The 27,772-nt window shown below is 47.2% G+C and overlaps 1 protein-coding gene across 1 annotated transcript; it reads right to left on the bottom strand.

Annotated features, from left to right (window-relative positions):
• On the bottom strand, window positions 1–27,772 carry Ifngr2 (interferon gamma receptor 2). The gene is made up of 7 exons (XM_070030596.1): window positions 27,586–27,772; window positions 18,810–18,942; window positions 12,106–12,302; window positions 8,963–9,111; window positions 6,641–6,791; window positions 4,764–4,912; window positions 1–944 (listed from the first exon to the last, which is right to left on the bottom strand). Exons 1-7 carry the CDS (start codon window positions 27,749–27,751, stop codon window positions 807–809), a joined length of 1,083 nt encoding a protein of 360 aa, XP_069886697.1. The 5' UTR covers window positions 27,752–27,772; the 3' UTR covers window positions 1–806.

The raw sequence follows: 27,772 nt of genomic DNA, 5'->3' as shown, positions 1-27,772 counted from the left end.
TACGCTTAAAAATTTTTTATTTCCAACATCTGGAAAGACAAATTATTAGGCAAATATGTACAAGACAATTTCTTTTTTTTGTGGGTCATGGGGCTTGAACTTAGGTCCTGGGTGCTGTCCCTGAGCTTTTTCACTCAGGCGAGCACTGTACCACTAAGCCACAGCACCATTTCAGGTTTTCTGGTAGTTAACTGAAGAGTCCCATGGACTTTTCTGCCCAGGCTGGCTTTGAACCACAATTCTCAGATCTCAGCCTTCTGAGTTACAGGAGGTGTGAACCACCATCACTGGCTCCTTTTTCTTTTTGGTGGTGCTGGAAATGGAGCCCAGGGCTCATAAGTGCTGGGTAAGCGCTGGATCACTGAGCTCCACTCCTAGTCTATGATTCATCGCATTTTAAGCTAAAAATGTGAAGGGGCCACTAAGGGTCCACTGTGTGGCAGCTCATCTTCCAGAAGTTTGAAGAGGATGTGGTCTTTTGATGGCCAGGACTTACCAATAATGAAGAAAAACATCCCGGTAGACCTCCTTCACGTTACCAACAGGTAATTACATGTTTAGTGTTTAAGAGAAAGCTTCAGTTTTCTGAGATATTTCTATAGAAACATGCCAGAAACTTGTATGCTTCAGAGAGTTCTTAGAGAAAAAAAAACTAAGAATCTGTGTGACCCCTGAGATCTCACATGCCTTGTTAGGCATCATCAGAAGTTAGCGAGGCGGAGGTGTGGCACATTGGGCTCTGAGGTGCGGGCAGGATGTCTGCGGCTTCCCCGCCCCGTGTCCCCTTTCTCGTGTCAGCAGGCTGATCAGCGCTCTGATTCAAGTGTCTGGAGAACATCTTCCTTTGCTGGAAATGAAATGACTGACACAGAGTCCCAGGTATCCTCTGGTGAGCTGTCTTTGTCCAAAGCCTCTAAGATAGGTAGAACTGGGTCCTTCAAATACTAGAGAAGGTTGAAAACAAAGACTGTAACTAGGCTATCAGTTCCACGTACCAGACCTTTACTTCCAGTTCCTGTATTCATATTTTTTGGTGTATGCTAGTTCTAGGCTTGAATTCAGAAACTACCTCAGGATTTGTGCTCAAGGCTGGTGCGCTACCATTTGACCTACACCTCAACTTTTGGATTTTTGTGATTAAGAGTCTCGTGGATTTTCCTGCCCCAGCTGGCTTTGAACCATGATCCTCAGACCTCAGACTTCTGAGTAGCAAGGGTTACAGCATAAGCCACCAGTGCTCAGCTGCTATAGTCACATTTTATTAAGGTATAACTTTTTTCTATCAGTGAAATAATTTTGTGTCGTGTGCTGGTCCTGAGGCTTGAACTCGGGATCTCTAGGCACTGCCTCTGTACTTGTTTTGCTCAAGGCTAGCAGTCTATCACTTTGAGCCACAGTACCACTTCCTTTTTTGTGTGTGTATGGTTAATTGGAGATGGCCTCATGGACTTTCCTGCCGGGGCTGGCCATGAACCACGATCCTCAGATCTTAGCTTCTTGAGTAGCTAGGGTTACAGGCATGAGCCACTGATGTCTAACTTAAAATAATTTTTTTTTGTGGTACTGGGAATCCAACCCAGAGCCTAGCACATGCTATATAGTGCTCTACCACTGAGCGGCCCTCCTGGCACTGAAAAACTTCCTGATACTTGAGTCCTAATTAGTCATAACTATAATACTAATCCAAGGACCAACTACATTCGCCTACCGAAGTTTAAAAAGAGGGCTGAACTTAGGGCTGGTAGAGCGCTTGCCTTGCATGCCTGAGGCTCTGGGTTCGATTCCTTGGCACCACATAAGCAATAAGAAAAAAGCTGGAAGTGGCGCTGTGGCTCAAGTGGTAGAGCGCTAGCCTTGAGCTGAAGAGCTGAGGGACAGCGCCCAGACCCAGAGTTCAGCCCCATGACCAGACCAAAAAAAAAAAAAAAAAAAGGGCTGAACTTGGAGGATGCAAGTAGGAATCCATGCTGAGGGAAGATGATTAATAGCACATTTAGTAACGCATTTCAAAAATGTTAACTTTTCAGTAAAAGAGGAAGAGGACCTTTTGTCACACTGTGCTGGGGCATGAGGAAGAGCGGGCAGCACGGCTTTCCGTCCCTTCCTTCCACCTGTGGCTTCTACCCTGCACAAAACAACCTGAAACATCATAGTGGGCGGAGTTCTGGCCTCAAGTCCTTAGGCCCACATGGTTGCTCTAGAAGGGTGTGGCTGGGGGTGTCCTCAATGTGGAAGGAAGTCTCCTAACATTAAGCTTTCTCCTTTACTCCTCCTGTGCCACAGATTTACCACATGACTGAGAAACAAGTACCTTGAAAACACACACACACACACACACACAAATACTGTCAGCTTGTGGTTGATTAAAAGAGGAACGAAATGGAATCACGTGCCTTTGTGAAACCTCAGAAATCAAAGTGAAACATGATTCATTTGTTTCATGTAACTCCAGCAACTTTTGGTTGAGTCTAGCACACTTTCTCAAGAAAGTGAAGGGAAAGATGGGGTTCCAGGTTCATACCCCAGAGGAACCACGCGCAAATGCACCAACCAGGGCCCAGCTGCTGTTCCACTTACAGAGATTGTTTGGTTTTTTAACTTTATTTTCTTTTTTTGGGTGCACGTCCTGGGGATTGAACTCAACGCCTGGGCTCTGTCCCTGAGCTGCTTTTGCTCAAGGCTAGCACTCTATCACTTGAGCCATAGCTCTACTTCTGGCTTTTTTTGACAGTTTATGAACTTTCCTGCTGGGGCTTTCTTTGAACCTCGATCTTTAGATCTCACCCTTCTGAATAACTAGCACTGGCACTTGGCTGAGAGAAAGATTATTAATGCCAGGTAAAATTCTGAGACCCACCAAGAGCTGTTATGTGATGACAGTGCTAACTAGCGAGCTTCTAGCAGGGGATTGTGATCATGCCTGTGCTCCTTATTTCAATGATTATTTCAACCTGGAGGCACTGCTCAATATATATTTTTTTGTCTGTCGTGGGACCTGAACTCAGCCTGGGCACTGTCCTTGAGATCTTCAGCTCAGGCTAAAGCTCTACCACTTGAGCCACATTGCCACTTCTGGCTTTTGCTGCTTATGTAGTGCTGAGGAATCAAACCCAGGGCCTCATGAATTTAAGGCAAGCACTCTACCACTGAGCCACATTCCCAGCCCTTGCTTGTGCTCTTTAAATACATCAGGAACAAGGCAGAAGAAACAAGGACTATGGTAGACCACAAGGAGATTGTGCTGCTAGATTGTGCTCTAGAGTTACTCACATCTACCTATATTTTATCATATATGCATACCTATGTATACATACATATTTAATTGGCACACATTAGCTGTACAAAATATTGAGTTTCATAAAAATACTTTTGTGTGTGTGTGCTAGTACTGGGGCTAAGTGTTCTTCTCTTGAGTAAACCATGTTTTTTGTTTGCTTGTTTATTTTATGCCAGTCCTGGGGCTTGAACTCAGGGCCTGACCACTATTCCTGAGCTTTTTTGCTCAAGGCTAAAATATACTGCTTCTGGCTTTTGGTGGCTAAATGGGGATAGCAGTGAGTCTCACGGACTTTGCTTCCTGAGCTGTCTTTGAATCTTTCTTTTTGTTTGTTTGCTTTTTTTTTTTTTTTTTTTTTGGTACTGGGGATCAAACCCAGGACTTTGCACTTGCTAGGCAAGCGCTTTGACACTGAGCTACATTCTAGCCCTGTCCCTGAATTTGATCCTCAGATCTCAACCTCCTGGGTTGCTAGGATTATAGGCATGAGATACCAGCACCCAGCTTTTTTTTTTTTTTTTTGTCGGTCGTGGGGCTTGAACTCTGGGCCTGGGCGCTGTCCCTCAGCTCTTCAGCTCAAGGCGAGCGCTCTACCACTTGAGCTACAGCGCCACTTCCGGTTTTCTGGTGGTTTATTGGAGATAGGAGTCTCACGGTCTCTCCTGCCCGGGCTGGCTTTGAACCACGATCCTCAGATCTCAGCCTCCTGAGTAGCTAGGATTACAGGCGTGAGCCATCAGCGCCCGGCTGCACCCAGCTTTTTTGACTAAGTTTTTAATCTTAAAAGTGTCCTGAGTCTGCCGGGCGCTGGTGGCTCACGCCTGTAATCCTAGCTACTCAGGAGGCTGAGATCTGAGGATCGCGGTTCAAAGCCAGCCCGGGCAGGAGAGACCGTGAGACTCCTATCTCCAATAAACCACCAGAAAACCGGAAGTGGCGCTGTAGCTCAAGTGGTAGAGCGCTTGCCTTGAGCTGAAGAGCTGAGGGACAGTGCCCAGGCCCAGAGTTCAAGCCCACAGCCAACAAAAAAAAAAAAAAAAAAGTGTCCTGAGTCTTTAGAAGATCCAACTATATCCTAGAGCCCCAAGGGCTGGAACTGTGCAGGAATAAGACCACAAGCCTGCTTCAAATCCTATAAAATACTGGTGTCTATACTGAGCATTGATGTACAAGGCTGTGTGGTCACACTCTGGGATTGTTTCATTTCCTTATGTTCTGTGCACATACATTCCCACATGTACTGTCTACTCTAGGCTGCATTACAGCCTCTCCTCCTTCCTGAAGGTGAAAGTGTGGCTTCACCGCATCCAGCCAGGCTCTGCTAGGCACTGTCCTGAGAACAAGATCCCTGTGCTACCTTGAACCATCAGCACCTGGCTTTCTACGCCATGCTTAACTCAAAGCTCTGTGTTCACGGTTTTGTCCACTGCTGCTCACTGTGGGGACAGTGGACACCGTCAGATATGACCCATTTGTGCATACTTACCTCTTCTATTTGTGATGGGATTCTTGGTGGAGTGTGAAACCAGTATTTCACTTGGCTTTTATATCTGAACAGCAAGTGAGCAGACAGTGCCAGTAATACTAAAAAAATGGCCACAGAGATCAGGGCCACTTGTTGCACCTTGCTGGAGGCTAAAAAGACCAAGAGAAGTGAAAATGAGGTTACGCACATGATGTAAATATCAGTTTATTATTCACCCATTACTGCTTAAACAATGTTCAGGTCCCAATAAAAGGAACAGATCTCTCACTCTCTGTCCCTGCCTTGTATGCCTAAATTATTAGAGGGTGAGTATCCTTTATCCAAAAATCCGAATTGCAAAATCCTCCAAAATCCAACCCTCCTGAAAAACCATGCCTCAACTGCAAAATGCCACATTTGAACCAATGTGACAGATCACTGTCAAAACAGCTATTGTAAGTATCATATAAAATAGACATGAAGCTGGGCACCAGTGGCTCACGCCTGTCATCCTAGATCTGAGGATCAAGGTTCAAAGCCAGTCCTGGCAGGAAAGTCCATGAGACTCTTATCTCCAATTAGCTACCAGAAAACCAGAAGTGGTGCTGTGGCTCAATTAGTAGAGCGCTAGCCTTGAGGTGAAGAGCTCAGGGACTGTTCCAAGGCCCAGAGTTCAAGCCCCATGACTGACCAAAAAAAAAAAAAAAATCACACATGAAACATAAATGAAAATTGTGTTTAGACTGGGTCTTATCCTCAAAGACATCTCAAATGTATGTAAAAATTCTGAAATCTGAAAACAAAAACTCTAGAATTTGAAATATTTTTGTTCTCAAATATTCAGGTTAAAAATACCCAACTTGGCGCTGGTGGCTCACGCCTGTAATCCTAGCTACTCAGGAGGCTGAGATCTGAGGATCGCGGTTCAAAGCCAGCCCGGGCAGGAAAGACAGTGAGATTCCTATCTCCAATAAGCCACCAGAAAACCAGAAGTGGCACTGTAGCTCAAGTGGTAGAGCGCTCGCCTTGAGCTGAAGAGCTGAGGGACAGCGCTCAGGCCCAGAGTTCAAGCCCCACGACTGACAAAAAAAAAAAAAAAAAAATACCCAACTTGCACCCAGACAGGGTTAGTGTATAATAAAATAAGGGAACTGTCGGCAGCCCATGCTACTATAGATTGTAGCATATGCTCACAGTATTGGCAGTTGAGTACTATATATTTTTTTCTAGTGCCAGGACTTGAACTCAGGGCCTCTCACTCTTTTTTTGTTTTCTTTTTTTTTTGTCGGTCGTGGGGCTTGAACTCTGGGCCTGTGCGCTGTCCCTCAGCTCTTCAGCTCAAGGAAGGCTAGTGCTCTACCACTAAAGCTTCTGGTGGTTTATTGGAGATAAGAGTCTCATGGACTTTTCTGTCTGGGCTGGCTTTGAACCGCAATCCTCAGCCTCCTGAATAGCTAGGACTTCAGGTGTGAGCCACTGGTGCCTGGCTTCAGTGAAGTACTTCTGTATGGGTCTCTGTTCTACTTTCTATCACATTGTAAGCACTCCCTAGTTAAACTACTTTGGGAAATTCTTTTTTATTGTTGTTGTTGGTTGTGGGGCTTGCACTCTGGGCCTGAGTGCTATCACTGAGCTCTTCAGCTCTAGATCTGGGCGCTATCACTGAGCTCTTCAGCTCAAGGGGAACACTGTACCACTTGAGCCACAGTGCCACTTCTGGTTTGCTGAGTGGTTTATTGGAGATAAGAGTCTCAAGGACTTTCGTGCCTGGGCTGGCTTTGAACCCCGATCCTCAGATCTCAGCCTCCTGAGAGGCGCCACCGGCACCCAGCTCAGTGGGGAAATTCTTTATCTTGCTTATAGAAGCTAGAAAGAGGGTGTAAGAAAGCATGCTTTACCTTTTGCCATTGTTTCATAGCAAGATACGTTGCTTAAACGTCCAGGTCTAGAGGTTTGCAAAGACAAACGTGCCTCAGCTTGTAAACAATACACTTTTAATGGCTTCAAATTATCCAACAAGATGGTACTGCAGGTCATGGGGCCTTTTACCTGTATTAATGATACCACAACCACACAGGTAAACCACACAGAGACAGGATCAAGCTGCTTCTAGCTTTTCCAGTGTTTACTCAGATTCACTAGACACAACCAAAGAGTTAGAAGATGTTTTAGAATCACTAGCTTGCAGAGGTCAAGTTCTGTCTGCAAAAACTGGTTAGTCGAGTCATGAAAAATGCTGACACTTTAGGGCTTTGAGGCCTAGGAAGCTCCATTGGCGCGCGCGCGCGCGCACACACACACACACACACACACACACACACACACACACACACACACACACACACACACACACACACACACACACACACACACACACACACACTTACTTTCTGGTACTAGTAGTGGGGCTTTAATTCAGAGCCTCTTGTTTACCCTTAGCTTTTTGTTCAAGATTGGTGCTCTACCACTTGAGCCACAGCTGCTCTTCTGACTTTTTGGTGGTTAACTGGTTTGAACCTCTATCTTCAGAGAGAGGTGCAAAGTAGTTAAGATTACACATGCAAGTCAATGGTGTTCAGCTACAAGTAGAAACTTAAATCTTAGTTTTGGTCGTGGGTTTTGAACTCTGGGCCTGGGAACTGCCCTTCAACTCTTCAGCTTAAGGCAAGCGCTCTACAATTTGAGCCACAGTGCCACTTCTAGTTTTCTGGTGATTAACTGGAGATAAGAGTGTCATGGGGGCTGGGAAGGTGGCTCAGTGGTAGAGTGCTTGTCTCGCATACATGAGGCCCTGGGTTCAATTCCTCAGCACCACATAAAGCAGAAAAAGCCGGAAGTGGCACTGTGGCTCGAGTGTTAGAGCACTAGCCTTGAGCTGAAGAGCTGAGGGACAGCGCCCAGGCCCAGAGTTCAGGCCCCATGACCGACAAGAAAAAAAAAAAAAGTCTCATAGACTTTTCTGCCTGGCTGGCTTTGAACTGTGATCCTCAGATCTCAGCCTCCTGAGTAGCTAGGATTACAGGAGTGAGGCACAGGCACCTAGCTTACTTAGGTCTTTCTTGGAAACTGTTCAAACTACTTACATAGTAAACTTGCAGACTGCAGTAGTGAATTCCTTTTCTGGGACATGGAAAGTGACTATGAGAATGCTGTTATCTAAGGGAGACAAAGCCTGTTGACAAGGCAGCCTCGACCCAGGCTCGCCCATGTGTGTTTTGGACGCTTTCCAATCATTAAAATGGACCTCCACAAGACTGTTTGTGGACAGCTATGGCATGACTCAAACTGAACACAAACAGGTCCAGCAACACCTCCCTACCAAAGCCTAGATGTAGCAAAGGCATCATGGGTAGCATACTAAGTCTAGGCCTCAAAGGGGAGAAATGGGTGACAGCATTCTTTTAGTCCACCTGGCCAGGGTCTGAGGTGCGGGGGCGGGGGGGGGGGGTGGAGGGGTGGAGTCTCAGCACAATGTGCATAATGATGAATTTTGACAATGAGAATTAAAGCAGGCTCAGGAAGCCAGAGCCTAGTGGCTCATACCTGTAATCCTAGTTATTCAGGAGGCTAAGATCTGAGGATCACAGTTCAAAGCCAGACCTGGCAGACAAATCTGTGAAGATTCTTCTAATTAATCACTAAAAAAGCCAGAAGTAGAGCAGTGGCTCAAATGGTAGAGTGCCAGCCCTGAGTGAAAAAGCGCCCAGGCCTTGACTTCAAGCCCTAGTACTGGCTCCGAGTGTCCGTGGTTCACACCTGTAATCCTAGCTACTCAGGAGGCTGAGATCTGAGGATCCTGGTTCAAAGAGACTCTTATCTCCAATAAACCACTCAGAAAACCAAAAGTGGTGCTATGGCTCAAGTGGTAGAGTGCTAGCCTTGAGCTGAAGAGCTGAGGGACCACAGCGCCCAGGCCCAGAGTTCAGGCCCCACAACTGACCAAAAAAAATGTAGGCTCAGGACCTGAACTCAGCAGTCCACAGAGGCCAGGACTAACACTTCTTTCACAACTCCACCTGGGCCCCAGCTGGGCTCACCCACTTTCCAGAATCACTACATTGAGCAGACCTCAAGGAGATGGATTTCTACCATGGATTTGAGATTGTGCCCCTGCTAGACACTGGGAGTTCCTGCTCTCCTGGCCCACGTTCATGTTTTCTTTCTTCTCCTAAGTCAGAAAATCAAAAGCCAAGCAAATCAAAAAAGAAAAATGCTCTTGCCTGTTGGACTCCTGCTTCTTCCCAGTAATGGATGTAATAGACAAACATGATCCCGCACTTCCTAGGGAGTTCAAAGGGAGAGGAGAGCCTGATGAGAAGGGAAGCTGCTTCTGGGGTCACCAACATGTCTTTTGGAGGCCCGATCGTAACTGAAATAGAATTACAAACACAACACCATACAGATGCATAGAAAGCACATGCGCGTGCAGTACATATTATCATCTCTCTACACATACACACATATATATATACACATATATTTATACATTCTCTCCCCTCCCCTCCCATCCCTCTTCCTCCTGACACCAGGACCTCGCACTTGCTAGGCAGGTACTCTACTACTTAAGACATACCCCTAGACCAAAAGAGGGGGAAATGTATTAGCCTCTACCTATTCCAGTAGAAATGAACAAAATTGGTCTTAACTTTCTTATTACTATTATTATTCTTGGGTGAGGGTGTCTCTAGGTTCCTAGACTCATCCAACTCCTGAGCTCCAATGATTTTCCTGTCTAGCTGAGACAACAGGGAAGTGCCACGACCTCTGGATTCTATTCACTAACTTTTGTCTGTGAGGTTCTTGTAAATTTGAACATAACCCAGAAACGATGCCCTGGATGTCTGTTTAAGGCTTTTCCCGTAATACACAGGACAGGACAGTCAAGGACTGTGTTTTATGGAGCACCAGAGATGAAAGGTCATAGTGTTTATCAAGCAAGCGCATGTTGTGCCTGGTCCAATTAACCAGGGGAAACTCAGATCCAAGTACAGGTTGTATCCTTCATATTCTAAGAGATTTATTTCTGCCCATTTTCCAGAAGAGGCAGCCCCATGGATGTCAACCATGAGTGACATGCTCACACTGCGGGGGCTGGATTTCCCTTATGCTTCCACACTCTCCCTTGGGCGCTGACACACATAGTCTGGCCTATCTCTCTGTGAGAAAGCAACTGGTCCTCATGCGTTCCCTCTGGTTTCACTTGTTCTGGTGGAGGAGCTGTGTCCTGACAATGCTGGGCTGGCAGTGAGGACCAGCCCGCCCTCTGCCAGCCAGGGGGAGCTTGAGGACAAAGAGCTCTTTCACTGAAGCCTCTCAGATCCCCGGCACTTCCATTCTCCAGCCTCCCTTTTCACAGTGAGGTGAGTACGAGGAAGGCACGCCGGCGTCGGGGCCTGGCACCAGCTGCAGGACTCTCGCCGCACAGGACACCTTCTTCAGTTTGTGTCTGTGTCCACATGGACACGGTATGGACACATGGACACTTGGCCGCTGAAAGGACGAAGCTCAGATCTGCCTTCTGAAGAGAAGAGGGGCTGGGACTGTCATCCAAGGCATAAGCCTCATCTAAAGGTGGAGATCAGCCATGTTCCAAAGCACTGAAGGAAGAAGGGCCCGCTGAGACAATGGGCAGCCAGCGGGGCAGCGTCCAGGGCACTAAGGACACAGCTGGTGTGTTCACATGCAGCCACGCCATCGCCTAGACAGGCACCACTCCTAAAGGCGAGGAAACTCGCCTGGCACAGGTGGCTCATGCCTGTCATCCTAGATACTCAGGAGGCTGAGATGTGAGGATTGCATGAAGCCATGTGAGACTCTTATCTCCAATTACCTGGCAAAAACCTAGAAGTGGAGGCATTGTTCAAGTATTACAGCACCAGCCTTGTACAAAAAAGCTAAGGGAGATTGTGAGGTCCTGAGTTCACTCACTCACACACTCACACACACACACACACACAACAAATTTTAGAAAGATGGAAGAAACTGGCGGAGGGCTGGGAAGATGGCTCAGTGGTAGAGCGCTTGCCTTGCGCATGAGGCCCTGGGTTCGATTCCTCAGAACCATATAAGCAGATAAAAAGCCAGAAGTGACTCTGTGGCTCAAATGGTAGAGCACTAACCTTGAGCTGAAGAGCTGAGGGACAGCGCTCAAACCCAGAGTTGAAACCCCATGACCGACAAAAAAAAAAAAAGCCTGCCACTGCCAACTACCCTTTCCTCCCCTTGCTAAATCACGTGAGGATGGCTTACTGCATCTAATGTCCCCAGGGACAAAGGTATCCGTGGGACTGGAGAACTTCAGAAGCCAGAGTGTGGAGAATGACCACCAAGCACAGCACTGCTCAACTCAGGACCGGAGGACAGCCAGCCATGCTCAGCCTGGTCCTACTTCTGACAATGTGTCTCATGTCCTGGCAGTTTTGCTAATTATCATGACTTTCCTTCTTCAAAATCCCACTTCCCAATTGAATAGTCATCCACTCTACTCAAGGATAAGGCTGCTAGGAGAAAATGATTGGCCAGTAGGGACTTCCTCAACATTTCTGCTTCATCCACCACACCACCTAGACAAGTCACTAATTGTTTTCTGTGTGTTTAGTTTATTTTTGTGCCAGTCCTTGGGCTTGAACTCAGAGCATGGGCACTGTCCTTGAATGTTTTTCTGCTCAAGGCTAGCACTTTACCACTTGAGCCGCAGTGCCACTTCCAGCTTTTTTTTTTTTTTTTTGTAGTTAGTTCAAGAAGCTCATAAGCTTTTCTGCCCAGAGTTGCCTTCAAACCTCACTCCTCAGCCTCCAAAACAGCTAACAGGCATAGGACACTGGCACCCAACTTGTTTACTTTTTTTTTTTGTACAGATTAAAAAAAAAAAAAACATTGTTGCCGGGCACCAGTGGCTCACGCCTGTAATCCTAGCTACTCAGGAGGCTGAGATCTGAGGATCACGGCTCAACGCCGGCCAGGCAGGAAAGTCCGTGTGACTCTCATCTCCAATAAACCACCAGAAAACTAGAAGTGGCGCTGTGGCTCAAGTGGTAGAGCACTTGCCTTGAGCTGAAGAGCTGAGGGACAGCGCCCAGGCCCAGAGTTCAAGCCCCAAGACCACCCCCCCAAAAAAAATAATTGTCCCATCTGAAGTATTGATTCCCAATCAGGTGTTATGTGATCATAGGCAACGCTGTCACACTCATGGTACTTGACACCATTTTGGAATTTAAACACATAAAAAGTAGACAAAAGACCACAACAAAACTTCAACATTCATCACACAACTTAACAGAGACCATAAGCTTATATACCCCATATCTTTCATTGAAGAGAACCTGGGAACCATAAAGGAATTTTTATACACAAGGTCTCTTACCATCCTGATAGTACTGAAACCAAAGCCCTGTGGTCCAGGCAGAAACAATCTCCCCCAGCTCAGCTCGAACACGTAAAGACACACTGGAACATCGAAGGAATCTGGCGTTGGTGAGGTTACACTGTGTCTCTGGGATCCTTGTGCAGTTCACGCCCACGGAGTTCACTGTGACATCATGCCAATGCTCGCTAGTGATGCTGAGAAGGACAACAGGATTTTAGTTCACACAACCTCTCTTCTTCCTCTAGAACAATGTCTCCAGAAGCTATTTTTCAAAATATCCATTATATCACTTCTTGGGCTTCTAGAAAAGACCAAGTAAAAATACTGCTTTATTGAAAACTGACTCACATAGCATAAAATCCACCTTTTTTTTTTTTTTTGGCTGGTCAGGGGCTTGAACTCAGGTCCTGGGCACTGTTCCCGAGCCTCTTTGTGCTTGAGGCTCCTCCACGTGAGCGAGGTGCCACTTGCAGCTTTTTCTGAGTGGTGTATTGGGTCTCACAGACTTTTCTGCCCAGGCTGGCTTCAAGCCATGATTTTCAGATCTCAGTTTCCTGAGTATCTAGGATTATAGGCGTGAGCCACCAGCACCTGGCCCAACTTTTTTAATTTTTTGTATCAGTGCTGGGGCTTGAACCCAGGGCGTCATGCTGCCACTTGACTCTGTTCCAGACTGATACTCTAGCACATCTCCACTTCTGGCTTTTTGCTGGTTAACTGGAGATAAGAGACTCTTAGCTTTGTCTGTCTGGGCTGGTTTCAAACCATGATTCGCAGATCTCAGTCTTCTGAGCAGCTAGAATTTCAGGCATGAGCCACCAGCACCCAGCTGCTTTGTAGGTTATATGCAAAAACATGCAACCATCATCATGAGACTGATTTTTACAAGATTTATCACTCCATGTGAAACCATGTGGCCTCTCCATTTTCCCTCCCAGGTAACCGCTAATCTAGTTTCTGTCCCAATAGACTTCCTTATTGTGAATGGACTCATACAATATGAATAGAATCAGAAGACAGAATTAGTGTCTGGTACCTTTCACTGATTGCTTGGGACAGGGCTAATCATGTTATAGCACATATCCGTTCTTCATTCCTTTGTTTGGCCAAATATTTTCCATTGCAGTTGGCAACGTAGGTATAAAACTGTAATGGCATTCTGGAAGCTGAGCCAGAGGATCTAAAATTTGAGACCAGATCTTAGCCTCCTGACTAGCTGAGATTATAGTGATAGCCACTGGTCCCCAGGTAGAAAAATTAAATTTTTTTCTTCCTGTCCTAGGGCCTGAACTTTGGGCCTGGGTGCTATTACTCAAGCGGGAAAGCACCAACTGAAGTGAAAAACTATATGGGATAGCGCCCAGGGCCTGAATTCAAGCTCCAATACTGGGGCATGCGTGCACACGTGCACACGCACACACACAGACACACCCACAAGATCTGACACAAGGCTGAGTCAGAGAGGCTTCAAGTCTTCCTTAGCTCACGCTCTGAGACATCCAACCCTAGCAGGCCTTTTAGAATGGGAAGTATCCGTGATGGGAACCGGAAGTGGAGGAGGGGGAAGTGTCTGGGATAGGAACGGGAACCACGCGAAGAGCTTCCTCCTGAGAGATCACCCAAGCCCACACACAGAGCTCTGTGGCCCTCATGAGTACTGCACCCAGGCAGTGTGTCTAGAAACTACAGGGTCCTCATGGATGGCACCCCCGGCCTTGCTCGGAGGCACCATCTGCGTCTACCATCGTGTTGAGACAGGGAGGCAGCTGCTGCAGTACAGGGCCCCGCTCCCCCGCACCCCTGTCCCTTCCGGGGCTCATGGTCTGCCCCAGGAGGTACCTGAGCAACAGGGACCTGTCCATCCTGTTAGGACACTAGAAAATGTTAACTAAGTCTGCCCCTTTGACCCTGCAGCCCTCTTGCAGAAATGTAAGAAAGCATTTACATAGAGACCTCTGACAGTTGCCAGTTGTCAATATTTCATACGTGGGGGAAAGCTGCACAAATCGCATGCAACACTTCATATGCTTAAACATACCATAAAAATGTTTAAACAGAGCTGGGTGCTGGTGGCTCAGCTCACGCCTGTAATTCTCAGCTCCTCAGGAGGCTGAGATCTGAGGATTGTGGTTCAAGGCTCGCGCAGGCAGGAAAGTATGGGACATCACCAATTAACCACCAGAAAACTGGAAGAGGCGCTGTGGCTCAAAGTGACAGTGTTCTAGCCTTGAGCAAAAGAGCTTAGGGGCAGCACCCAGGCTCTGAGTTCAAGACCCACAACTGACAAAGTTTAAACAGAACGTTGAGCAATGCTCATGCCTGTAATTCTAGCTATTCTGGAAGCTGAGGCTTGAGGATCAAAGTTCAAAACCAATCCAGCAGAAAAGTCCACAAGACTCTTAGCTCCAGTTAACCAGAAAAAAGCTGGAAGTAGTAGTGTGGCTCAAGTGACAGGGCACCAGCCTTGAATGAATCAGTCAAGCAAGAGTATAAGGCGGTAAATTCAAGCCCCACTATCAGCACAAAAACAAACAACAAATATGCACACAAATTAATTATAGGAAAAAGATGTTCACAAAATTAACTACAGTAAGTGAAAGAAGAAAAAGGAAGCAAGAATAACAATGTAACCCTAGTTTTGTGCTCTTTGTACACACATATACACACATTTCAAACAAGTGCAGGCCTTTGGTGAAAAAGAAAAATTGAGAGAAAAACACAAAAATGAAAAAAGAATGATGATTTTTGAAGTGTAGAACAATAAATTATTTTAATTTTCTTCTTGCTGCTTTTCTGGATTTTCCACAAAGAGCATGTATTACTAGTAAAGTGAAAAAACCAACAAAGGCACAAATGTCTGGAGAAGGCAGGGTGTCTGGCGTGAGCCTGGCGGCGGACCAGCCAGGCCCGACCTCGAACCCTGCGCCTGGACAGCCGCAGCTCCAAGGCAACTGAGAGGGTTTGTTCTGTTTTGCAAAATCTCCAGAGTTCTTCATCTTGGCTACTAATTTTACAAACTAAAAATAAAAACTAAACACTGGGCCAAACAGCCTATAGGCTACTCTCTACAACCTGTAATTTAACTTTAATCTCAAGGAATGGTGATTCTTAAAAAGCCAAAAAAGCATCTTCAGATGCTTTACCACACTGCTTTACCACAAAGAAACTGGATGGAAAGTTATACAGTCCTTAAGATAAATACAAAGTCTCCAACATATAAGAAAGGACGACAAAAGCAAAGCCTCTCTTCCATCATTGAAGCTATAATTTAAAAAAAAAAGACAATTTTAGTTTTCAGTGACTTTTTTTTTTTTTTTGCCAGTCCTGGTGCTTGAACTCATGGCCTGAGCTCTGTCCCTGATTATCTTTTGCTCAAGGCTAGCACTCTTAATACTTGAGCCACAGCACCACTTTCAGCTTTTTTTTTTTTTTTTTTGTCAGCTCTGGGACTTGAACTGTGGGCCTGGGCGCTGTCCCTCAGCTCATCAGCTCAAGGCTAACGCTCTACCACTTGAGCCACAGCGCCACTTCCAGACTTTTCTGTTTATATGGTGCTGAGGAATCAAACCCAGGGCTTCATGCATGCGAGGCAAGCACTCTACCACTGAGCCACCTTCCCAGCCCCCACTCTCAGCTTTTTCCGAGTAGTTTATTGAAGGTAGGAGTCTCAGGGACTTTCCTGACCAGGCCAGCTTCCAACTGCGATCCTCAGATCTCAGCCTCCTGAGTAGCTAGGATTACAGGTGTCAGCCACTGGCACCCAGCTCTTCTTTTTTTCTTTTTTTTAAACAACTCAATGTCTGTGCCTGAAGAAATAGCTTAAAATTACTTTCCCAAAAGAAAACAAATCAAGTTAGTCTATGATATGAAATTCTGTTAAAGGCTCTTTAACAAGATTTAGTAAGCTTGCCACAAGACTGTAATCCTAGCTACTGGAAAGCTGAGCCAGAAGCCTTGGGAAACGAATCAAGACTCCATACCCCACTTAACAACAACAACAAACTAGAAGTTTTTAATAATCAAAAAATGTGCTAGGTGCCAGTATCTCCCACCTGTAATCCTAACTACTCAAGGAAGCTCAGACTGAGGATTGTGGTTCAAAGCCAGCATAGGCAAGAAAGTCTGCAAGAGTCTTATCTCTAACTAACCAACAAAAAGCAAGAAATGGAGCTGTGGATCAAGTGGGAAAATGCTAGCCTTGAGCTGATAAAGCTGAGGGACGGTACCCAGGCCTTAAGTTCAAGCTCCAAGTACCAGCGCACACACAAAAACTTATTTCCCTATTCGAGACTAAAGAATGCTAGTCAAGAAATCCTCTGGGACTTCCTCTTACTGAAAGCTGCGCGTTAGTTCTAGGAGATTGTGCCCAGAGTAGTGAGGGGAAGTTTTTTCTGCTTTGTTTTGTTTTGTGGATGCTGCTTGAAATTGTTTTTGTTTTTATAACAGAGACTGAGAAACTGCGTTTGCTGAGAAGACAAAAAACAAAAAAACTGCCAGGTGCTGGTGGCTCACAACTGTCATCCTAGCTATTCAGAAGGCTGAGATCTGAGGATTGAAGTTCAAAGCTAGCCTAGGTTGTAAAGTCCATGAGACTCTTATCTCCAATTAACCCCCAGAAAACTGGAAGTGGCACTGTGGCTCATGCGGTGGAGCGCCCAGGCCCTATGACCAACAAAAAAACAAAAACTGCCCCTGCTTTTGCAGGTGCCTGCTTTGACTCTGCAGATGTCCAAAATGGGACTAAAATCTGGGTGAAAGCTTAGCCTCTCTGCTTCTCCTTCATATCAGGCTTTGTTCTCACCAGTCATCTTGTAGCCACATTGGAATCCAGGAAGAGAGGACTGATTAACTGTATCTTGTGACAAAAATTGAAACAGCAGCCTGGCTACCAGTGACTTTCTTCTTGTGACCAGGCCTGTCTGACCAATCCCAAGATGACGATCAACCAGACCCTGCCTGTGGCCAGGTCTGCTCACTGATTATGCAAACATCTCTTCCCTTGCTACAAGTCTTCCTCTAGTCAAACCTAAAGCTCACATCTGACCTGAAGAGCTTAGTTCACCTCTGCTGGGGTAGTGTCAGGACTGGGTAAGAAATCCCCCTTCTCTGTTCTTCACCCCTACTTAGGGAAAGCGGCCAGACTGGACATGTGGAACCTGTGCCTGAGAACTCTGGGTACGGTTCATTTTGTTTTGCAATGCTGGAGATCAAAGCGAGAGCTTCTCACAGGCTAGGCAAGTGCTCTACCACTAAGCTACAGCCCCAGTCCACCATCTTGAAATTAACGGATTGGTCCATGTAGGTAATTTATTATTAATGGAGTAACTGGTAGATGTAATTTACATTCACATATTGTTAGGATGGATTCATAAAACATGCATAAGACATCATCTGGAAACCCATTTCTATAACAAATCAACTGTCAAGAATATTCTTCCCATATTCTCTTCCTGTTCTTTACCATAAATTCCAAAATTTACACAGTTGAAACTCCACTAGATTACCTAGGATGCCTTGTAATTATCTTTCCTAGAGATTGCCTAACAGCTCAACTATAGGTTAGCCTGTGCCTGTACATTCAATGTATAACCTCGAGTATAGAGATTGTTTACTGCATAAAGAAAAGATGGAGACCTGCTTTTTCAATAGGGCTGAGCTAATTTTAATCATGCATCTACTCTATCAATCACATTCTCACGAGCTCTGAGGGTTATTTCTTTACATTCTGATAATCAAGAAGTATAACATGACTTGAACAATAATTTTACCTTAATCTTCAATTAACTTATTTAAATAAATAAATGAAACTAAGGACTTAAGATTTTTTCCCACTTTCTTTCTAGATGTGCTTATATTGTAAATTGATTGATAGCCAACAATAGAAAAGCTTGAAAAGGAAGTGAGAAAGAGAATAAAGGGACTGGAATAATTCAGTATTCAAACCAGAATTCATTGTAGCTAACTGACAAAATTTCTTTTTTTTTTTTTTTTTTTTTTTTTTTTGTCGGTCGTGGGGCTTGAACTCTGGGCCTGGGTGCTGTCCCTCAGCTCTTCAGCTCAAGGCGAGCGCTCTACCACTTGAGCTACAGCGCCACTTTCGGTTTTCTGGTGGTTTATTGGAGATAGGAGTCTCACGGTCTCTCCTGCCCGGGCTGGCTTTGAACCGCGATCCTCAGATCTCAGCCTCCTAAGTAGCTAGGATTACAGGCGTGAGCCACCAGCGCCCGGCTAACTGACAAAATTTCTAATCAGGCTTTATTTGGCTTGTAAGGTTAAGTAAGTGAGATTCTTTTTTTGAGACCAGGTCTTTCTATGTGGCTGAGGAACTCACAATCCTCCTGCTTCAGTCTCGTTACGTGCTAGGATCATAGCTGCAGATAAGCATGCCCAGCTTTAAATCAGATTTTACCTGAACAAGACAAAGACAAAAAACTGCCTCTTATTCTTCCAAGACTGGAAATGAATGCTTATACTGAAAGAGTGAAGGAATAAGCTTTTGCCCAGGCAAGAGATCCATGTGGTTAGAAAGAATGATTCTCTGATCATGTGTTAAACACTCAGATGAGCAGACAAAATCTCCATCCTTCCAAGAGCGGTATCTGACTGCAATCCTACTGAGAGGCAGTAACGAGAAGCCTCTAAGCTTCTCCAGGACTCCCCCACAACTCCCAGAGAGCTCACCAACAGAACAGCCCACTTACTATTTATACTGTACCCGGTAGACGACTGGTCTTGTGTCATTGTTTGCGGACGACCACTCCCAGCTCAGAACTTGCTCTTCGTTGTATAGGTGAATCTTTGGGTATTGAGGAGCAGCCAGCTGGGAAAAGGAGTCTAGAAAGGGATAGAAGATGGGAGGAAGGGAGGGAAGGAATGAAGGAAGAGAGAAAGGGAAGGAGGAAAGAGGGAGACCCTTGTGAGAAAAAATAATTACAAAAAAGATTTCAAGGAACATGGTCGGAGTCACTCATGCAACTGAGGCCTTGTCAAAGTGCAGAAATGCTGTTGCCTGAACGGGGCGCCGGTGGCCCACACCTGTAATCCTAGCTACTCAGGAGGCTGAGATCTGACGATCACGGTTCAAAGCCAGTCTGGGCAGGAAAAGTCCATGAGACTCTTATCTCCAATAAATCACCAGAAAATCGGAAGTAGTTTTGTGGTTCAAGTGGTAGAGCACTCACCCTGACTGAGGGACAGCGCCCAGGCCCAGAGTTTAAGCCCCATGACTGAGAAAAAAAAAGAAAGAAAGAAATGCTGTTGCCGATTTTCCCAGGCATGGCCTCTCCCTGCCCGAGACTACAAGATGGCGACACTGACCCTTGACAATGGAAGAGAAAGGGAGGCCTGAGCTGGTGGATGCTGGGACACACAGTCTGGCTGGACGCAGATGCCAGGACGACCACTTGCAACTGGGTTTGATTTGGCCTCAGTTTCTTCTTTGAGAAATACAGGATGGATCAATAATACAACACCCCGTGGAGCTGCATTTGCCCTAGACTGAGTGGAAGTCCTAGGTGTGCACACACATGGACAAACACCCCAAATCAAGTTTGCCAAGCTGAAGGGCACATGACCTGGGTTAAGAATTGTGTTTGCTGGGCGCTGGTGGCTCACGCCTATAATCCTAGCTACTCACGAGGCTGAGATCTGAGAATCATGGCTCAAAGCCAGCCGGGGCAGGAAAGTCTATGAGACTCTTATCTCCATTAAACTACCAGAAAACTGGAAGTGGCGCTGTGGTTCAAGTGGAAGAGCACTTGCTTTGAGCTGAAGAGCTGAGGGACAGCGACCAGGACCAGAGTTCAAGCCCCACGACCGACAAAAAAACAAACAAACAAAAAAACCCAGGGACAGCACCCAGACTCTGAGCTCAAGCCCCAGGAGCAGCACAAAACAAAATTTAACTAAAAGTGGAGCCCAGCCTATCACCATGCACCAACATCAACTCAAAATGGATTAAAGACCTTAATATCAAACCTGAATCTCTGAAACTACTGCAGCACAAAGTAGGAGAGACACTTGAAATTATAGGCACAGGCAGGAACTTCCCGAACAGAGTCCCAGGTCACAACAAATTGGAGAGAGACTCGACAAATGGGACTACCTTAAAATAAAAAGGTTTTGCACATAGCCGGGCGCTGGTGGCTCACGCCTGTAATCCTAGCTACTCAGGAGGCTGAGATCTGAGGATCGCGGTTCAAAGCCAGCCCGGGCAGGAGAGACCGTGAGACTCCTATCTCCAATAAACCACCAGAAAACCGGAGTGGTGCTGTAGCTCAAATGGTAGAGCGCTCGCCTTGAGCTGAAGAGCTGAGGGACAGCTCCCAGGCCCAGAGTTCAAGCCCCACGACCGACAAAAAAAAAAAAAAAAGGTTTTGCACAGCTAAAGCTATAGCAACCAAGCTAGAAAGACAACCAACTAACTGGGAAAAAATATTTACCAGCAATATATCAGACAAGGGGTTAATATCCAGTATATACAGGGAACTCAAAAAACTAATCCCTCCCAAACCCAACAAACCAATTACTAAATGGGCAAGGGAACTAAAGAGGGACTTCTCAGATGAAGAAATAAAAATAGCAAAGAAACACATGAGGAAATGTTCACCATCCCTGGTTGTGAAGGAAACACAAATAAAGACAACCCTGAGATACACCTTACCCCAGTCAGAATGGCCCACATCCTAAAGTCAGCCAATGACAAATGCTGGAGGGGATGCAGAGAAAGAGGAACCCTATTACACTGCTGGTGGGAATGTACACTTATACAACCACTTTGGAAAGCAGTCTGGAGGGTCCTCAGAAAGCTAAATATTGACCTCCCTTACGACCCAGTCATACCACTTCTAGGCATCTATCCTGAACAACAGGAACCAGTATACAAGGACACGTGCACCTCCATGTTTATTGCAGCACGGTTCACAATAGCCAGGATATGGAAACAACCCAGATGCCCCACCATAGATGAATGGACCCAAAAACTGTGGTATCTATACACAATGGAATATTATGCAGCCATTAGAAAGGACAAAATAATGCCATTTGCAAGGAAGTGGATGGAGCTAGAAGAAATCATGTTGAGCGAGGTAAGCCAAGAGCGAAGAGACAAACGGCACATGGTCTCCCTGATAAGTGGATGCTAAATCCAAAATGTAAGATGAGAGGACAAAATTAACAAGACTTAAGAAACAAAGGACTTATACTCATCTGGTCGAATCACTACTAAATAAGCCCATGCTGCTGATCACATGTATGGTATATACGTGCACAAGGGAGAGGGAAACTAGGAGGATGACACAGAACTAGAGGGAAACAGGGAAAAACATACAACAGCGGGACCCATCAGCTGCACTGGACATTCATCAAAATGAACTAAACAACTCAATGGCAGCGATGGGAGGGAGGGAACAGCTGATGCGATGCAAAACAAAAGAAATGTACATTTTGATGTGGAAGAAATAACTGTATTGCAAAGCTCATAGAACTCATAAATGTAGCCGGGCGCTGGTGGCTCACGCCTGTAATCCTAGCTACTCAGGAGGCTGAGATCTGAGGATTGCAGTTCAAAGCCAGCCTGGGCAGGAGAGACCGTGAGACTCCTATCTCCAATAAACCACCAGAAAACTGGAAGTGGCGCTGTAGCTCAAGTGGTAGAGCGCTCGCCTTGAGCTGAAGAGCTGAGGGACAGCGCCCAGGCCCAGAGTTCAAGCCCCACGACCGACAAAAAAAAAAACTCATAAATGTTATAGACCACAATAGACAATTTGCCCCATTAAATTTAGAATGTGTTTGTGACTTTAAACATCATTATCCCACAATACTGTGAAATTTGGGAAATTAATCACTTAATCACAATAAAGAATTTGAGGGCTGGGAAGGTGGCTCAGTGGTAGAGCGCTTGCCTTGCATGCATGAGGCCCTGGGTTCGATTCCTCAGCACCACATAAGCAGGAAAAAAAAAAAGCTGGAAGTGGCACTGTAGCTCAAGTGGTAGAGCGCTTGCCTTGAGCTGAAGAGCTAAGGGACAGCACCCAGGCCCAGAGTTCAGGCCCCATGACCAGATCCCCCCCCCAAAAAATTGTGTTCATCACAGTGGCTTTACTCCTCAGGGACCCTCAGCATTAAACACTGAGACATTAGACAATATGCGAACCTGGACCCAACCCAGATCAGGAAATCTGTGGGTATTTTTTTTGAGGGGGATGGCATTTTTTGTTAGTTGTGGGGTTTGAACACTGGGCCTGGGCAATGTCCCTTTGCTTTTTTGCTCAAAGCTGGAATTCTACCATTTGAGCCACAACTCCATTTCTTTTTGCTGGTTAACTGAAAGTAAGAGTCTCGTGGAGGGGCTGGGAAGGTGGCTCAATGGTAGAGTGCTTGCCTTGCATGCATGAGGCCCTGGGTTTGATTCCTCAGCACCACGTAAGCAGATAAAAGCCAGAAGTGGTGCTAGGGCTTCAGCTCAAGGCTAGGGCTTGAGCTGAAGAGCTGAGGGACAGCGCCCAGACCCAGAGTTTAGGCCCCATGACCAGAAAAAAAAAAAAAAAAAGTCTCATGGACTTTCCTGCCCAGGCTGGCTTTGAACAGCAATCCTCAGATCTCAACCTCCTGAGTAACTAGGATTACAGGAGTGAGCCACCAGGGCCCAGCTAGGAAATCTGTATGTTCAACAAACTTCCTTAGCTGATTCTTATGTACATGAAAAGTTCAAGAGGCATCACTAATGGAAAACATACTTGCTGGGTGCCTCTGAATCTCCCTGTGGGATGACCGGGCATGAACCACCCCCAACCCAGCCCATGTCCCACTCTACAGACAGGTATTCTACACACCAGGACCTCGCCTTTTCTCAAGAAGCAACGATGATAATGATAACACTTTCTCTGATTAAAAGATTAAGGAGAAATGTTCAGAGGTGGAAAGACAAAGGTTGAAACACATGAGTCTGAAGCAGGAAGCAGGAAATTCAAACCACACACTCTCAGTAAAAGGGTCCGACCCTGCGGATGGGCCCACACTATGGCCCCCTGCTGCCTCTGGAGGATACGCCCCCAAAAGCCGGCAGCTTCGTGTTTGCCTCCACATCTGTGCGCTCTGGCCGCGTTCATGCTAGCTCCTCATTCAGCCAGCGAACGAATGCTCCTCGCAAGTCACACCGGGCCTGGGCCAAAAGCAGCTAGGCAAATCGCTGCGGTGGGTACCTGGCCCATCTAGCACAAGGTGCGTGCCAGATGAAGCAGAGAACATTGGACTTGCTGCCCAGGAGGCCTGTGTAAGGCCCACAGCGCTGGTGCGTGCTTGCCTGAGTCTAGTCACCAGCAAGAGTCCCAGAGCCTCCTTTGAATGTATGCATCCAGTCCCGTAGAGCAACCCATGTTATCTTAAAAATCTTCACAGTTCTAGCCGGGCGCTGGTGGCTCACGCCTGTAATCCTAGCTACTCAGGAGGCTGAGATCTGAGGATCGCGGTTCAAAGCCAGCCCGGGCAGGAGAGACCGTGAGACTCCTATCTCCAATAAACCACCAGAAAATCGGAAGTGGCGCTGTAGCTCAAGTGGTAGAGCGCTCGCCTTGAGCTGAGGGACAGCGCCCAGGCCCAGAGTTCAAGCCCCCACAGCCGACCAAAAAAAAAAAAATCTTCACAGTTCTAGAGGTAGAAGTTTAACCTACAAGAAGAAAAGGGGACGGGGAGAAAAAGATGTAAGAGCCCCAGCCACTGAGCAAAGCATCAGCAGCGAGTTGAGTCCCAGTCTCCCAACAACAAAAATAAAGAAATCTGACCTAAAGTCAAGATGGCAGAGGGACCGCCTTCCTCTGCAGGTGACAAGGGAAAACACGTATCTTTGTATTTTCTGCTTTTCTGGCTCAAATTCTTTGGTTCATGGTTCTTTCCTCTAGCAACTCTGCCTCAGTCCTTCTTGTGCTGACCAGTCTAGGTTGTTTCTTTCCTGCCTCTGTGTGTGTGTGTGTGTGTGTGTGTGTGTGTGTTGGTATTAGTGTTTGAACTCAAGGGCTTTACTGATCACAGCTGGTGTTCTACCACTTGAGCCATACCTCCAGCCCAGCTTTTTTCTGTGTGTATGCAGGCTTAAGCTCCTACTCTTGAGCTCTTGCTTGACTTTTTTGCAAAAGGATAGTGCCCTGCCACTTGAGCTACACCTCTACTTTGTGTGTGTGTGTGTGTGTGTGTGTGTGTGTGTGTGTGTGTGTGTACTAGTTAATTGGAATAAGAGTCTCAAGGATTTACCTGTCTGGGCTGACTTTGAACCAGGGTCCTCAGATCTCCACCTCCTGAGGAGCCAGCAGTCCAGTATTTTTGCTCCTTTTTTACCTGGATGGCTTTCAAACTACTCAGATATCAGCCTCTGAGCGGCTAGGATTGCAGACATGAGCTACTGGTATGAGCTTCTTCCTCCTCTTTTCATCTCTCAAGGACATTAGTCTGGCACTGAGCACACACGGCGCAGCAGTGCTGGATCACTGTCCCATTCTGGGTCTCTAATCACATCTGAAAGTCCCTTTTGCCCCATAACCGACCTACCCAACCCCCCCCCCTAAAAAGCACCTTTGGAAAAGTGCCCGCTTCTACCTTAGAAGGTCTGGCCTTGATCTTCACACTGTACATTCCAGGCCACAGGGCTCCCCTCCTCCTGAGAAACGCCCAGGACACTCCCTGCTGGAAACCTTGCCCTGGACTTTCCCTTTCCCGGGACTTTCCCTTTCCCGGGACCTTTCCAGTCCTCTCTGCATCTCACAGTGCCTCCTGCCATGTTTCCAGGACCCCAGACAGAAGTGAAACCATCTCTTGCTTCGACACTGTTTACACCTGAGTCCTATTTGCCACAGGTGTGTTAAGAGTACACATACTAGACTCTGGGGTAGACATCTGTGCCTCACGCATTGTTCTAAGGAAGGACTGGGTTACTTTATATACAGGCCTGGAAATATGCCATAATGATTGTGGTCCATCTCCATGACGCTCAAACTTTGCTCTCTAACAGTCCTTCCTCCACATGGAAGCCCTAATTGCCTCACGAAACAACACTCTCTCCCAGAGTTGTGAGGACAAATGCAACCCAGACAAGACTTGTATGTCATTTTAAAGACATGACTAAGCCAGGCACCGGCAGCTCACACCTGTAGTTATTGCTACTCAGGAGGCTGAGATCTGAAGATCACAGTTCAAAGCTAGTGCTGGGCAGACAGGGGTAAACAATCTGTAAGACTCTTATCTCCAATTAAGCAGCAAAAAGCTGGAAGTGGACGTGTGGCTTAAGTAGAGTTGGCCTTGAGTGAAAAAGCCAAGGAAGTCCAAAGGCCTGAGTTCAAGCCCCAGTACTGGCACCAGAAAAAATAAACAAATAAAATAAGATCTGACTATTTCAGGATTTTCCCAAGACATTGGCTAACCAGTAGGTGATTCCACTCTGAGCACAGAATTCAGTGGTTTGGTCCTATTACAGGCAGAGGCCCCATATTGTATGTTAAGTTACATTGAAAAGGGGAATTGAGGGCTGGGAAGGTGGCTCAGTGGTAGAGTGCTTGCCTTGCATGCATGAGGCCCTGGGTTCGATTCCTCAGCAGAAAAAGCTGGAAGTGGCGCTGTGGCTCAAGTGGTAGAGCATTATTAGCTTTAAGCTAAAGAGCTGAGGGACAGCGTCCAAGCCCAGAGTTCAGGCCCCACAACCAACCAAAAAAAAAAGGGGGGGGGACTGAGATTGCATGATAAAATTTTGGTGCCTAATCAGGTCACTCTAAAATTGGGAGATTGTTCTGGCATATCTGAGTGGGTCAAAATAATCACAAGAGTGTTTCTTCAGGAGCTGGCAAAGATAAAGCAATGGATTCTTCCATTAAGGACTTCAGGGCCTTGACTTTGACTCTATGAAACTTCTATCAGACTTGTGACTTTCAGAACTCTAAGATAATAAGTCTGTTTTAATAAGTCACTTAGTTATTTGTCACAGCAACAACAAGAAACTAATACAGACTCCATAGGTGGGCACCAGGGCTTCAAAGATACTGCAGCTCCTACCATGTAAAGCCATGGATTCCTTGGGCCCTTAGAGGGGTGCACAAAGCTCCATTCTACCTTCCTCCTCAAGGTTCTGGGGCCAATGAATCATGAAGGATTAATGGTAAGAAGAAGCAAGCAAGGACAGGGAATGTGGCTTAATGGTAGGGTGCTTGTCTAGCATGCTTGAAGCACTGGGTTCGATTCCACAATACCATATAAAGAGAAAAAGCCTGGAGTGAGGCTGTGGCTTAAGTGGTAGTGTACTAGCCTTCAGCAAAAGAAGCTCAGGGACAGTGCCCAGACCCTGAGTTCAAGCCCCAGGACTGGCAAAAGAAAAATAAGAGGAGGAAGAGGAGGAGGGGGAGGAAGAGTTGGAGGAGGAGGAGGAGGGAGAAGAAGAGTTGGAGGAGGGAGAGGAAGAGTTGGAGGAGGAGGAGGAGGAGGGAGAGGAAGAGGAGGAGGAGGGAGAGGAAGAGTTGGAGGAGGGAGAGGGAGAGGAAGAGGAGGAAGAGGAGGAGGAGGAGGAGGAGGAGGAGGAGGTGGTAGAGGTAGAGGTAGCAGCAGCAAGGTGTAATCTATATGAATTATGTCCTTATATCTCATGCCTTCCTGTCCCAACCCATCACCTCGGTTCTTTGTGCAGGATGCAGGTGTTCAGAAGACTTTCCATTCATCTTTAACAATAGATTATCCCGGGTCTGAAGAGCATAGGGTGGTTAACGTTATACACTGGGCAGGACATTGGTGATTCATAGTGGAGCTATATAGCTCAAGAGCGCCCAGGCCTTGTGTTCAAGTTCCAGTACACGTACACATACACGTATACACACACACACACACACACACACACACACACACACACACACAGTCTGGCTCAGAAGTGTGGTACGTGAGTGTGGCTGTCTGGGCAGAGCAGAGCTGCCATTTAAAACCTGACTCGGCTGACAGCCTCCTTCCGACCTGGAGGCACGGGACAGTTCAGAGTCCCGATTCTGCGATTCCGAGGAACGCGATGGAAATGGCATCGTGGGCCTCACACGCACCCAACGGGGAGGCCCTGCCCTGGATGTGCGCTCCTCGCCCCGGGTTCCGATTTTCCTTCCTTCTTTCCTTGGGAATCAGGGGACTCGGGTGGCCGCTGCAGGCGCGGGGGTTGGGGGCTGAGGGGGGCCGGCCTCCCGGAGGGGCGGAGCGCGAGGCCCTCGGTACAACAAGCGACAGCCCTCCCCCCGACCCCCGGGGGTCCTGCCCGGACTTCCCCGCCCTCCACCACACCCACCGGGCTCCCCACGGCCGGGCTCGCCACGGCCGGGCCCCGCGCACGGCCCTCCGCACACCGCTCCCGAGCCGGACATCCCGCGGGCCGGGGAACCCCGCGGGGTCGCCCCCAGCCGGGGCCTCCCCGGGACGGTGGCGAGCGCCGCAGCCCGCGGGCCGAGGCCCCGGGGGTCCCAGGCTTACCCGGCGGGGGCGTCGCGGTGCTCGGGCAGCTCAGCCGCAGCAGCAGCAGCAGCAGCCACAGCAGCCACCGCCACGGTGGAGGCGTCCGCGTGGCCGGGGCGGTGGGCGCGGCCCCGCCCCAGCTCGGGGTCGGCCGAACCGCTCCCCGCGACGCTGCGGCTGCCATGGCGGGCGCCGGGCGCGCGGA

This window comes from Dipodomys merriami, unplaced genomic scaffold, assembly GCF_024711535.1.
Source record: "Dipodomys merriami isolate MVZ:Mamm:240054 unplaced genomic scaffold, mDipMer1.0.p SCAF_2, whole genome shotgun sequence".
Classification (NCBI taxonomy): domain Eukaryota; kingdom Metazoa; phylum Chordata; class Mammalia; order Rodentia; family Heteromyidae; genus Dipodomys; species Dipodomys merriami.
The sequence above is the reverse complement of the archived record's forward strand: the minus strand, read 5'-3'. Positions and strand labels throughout refer to the sequence as shown.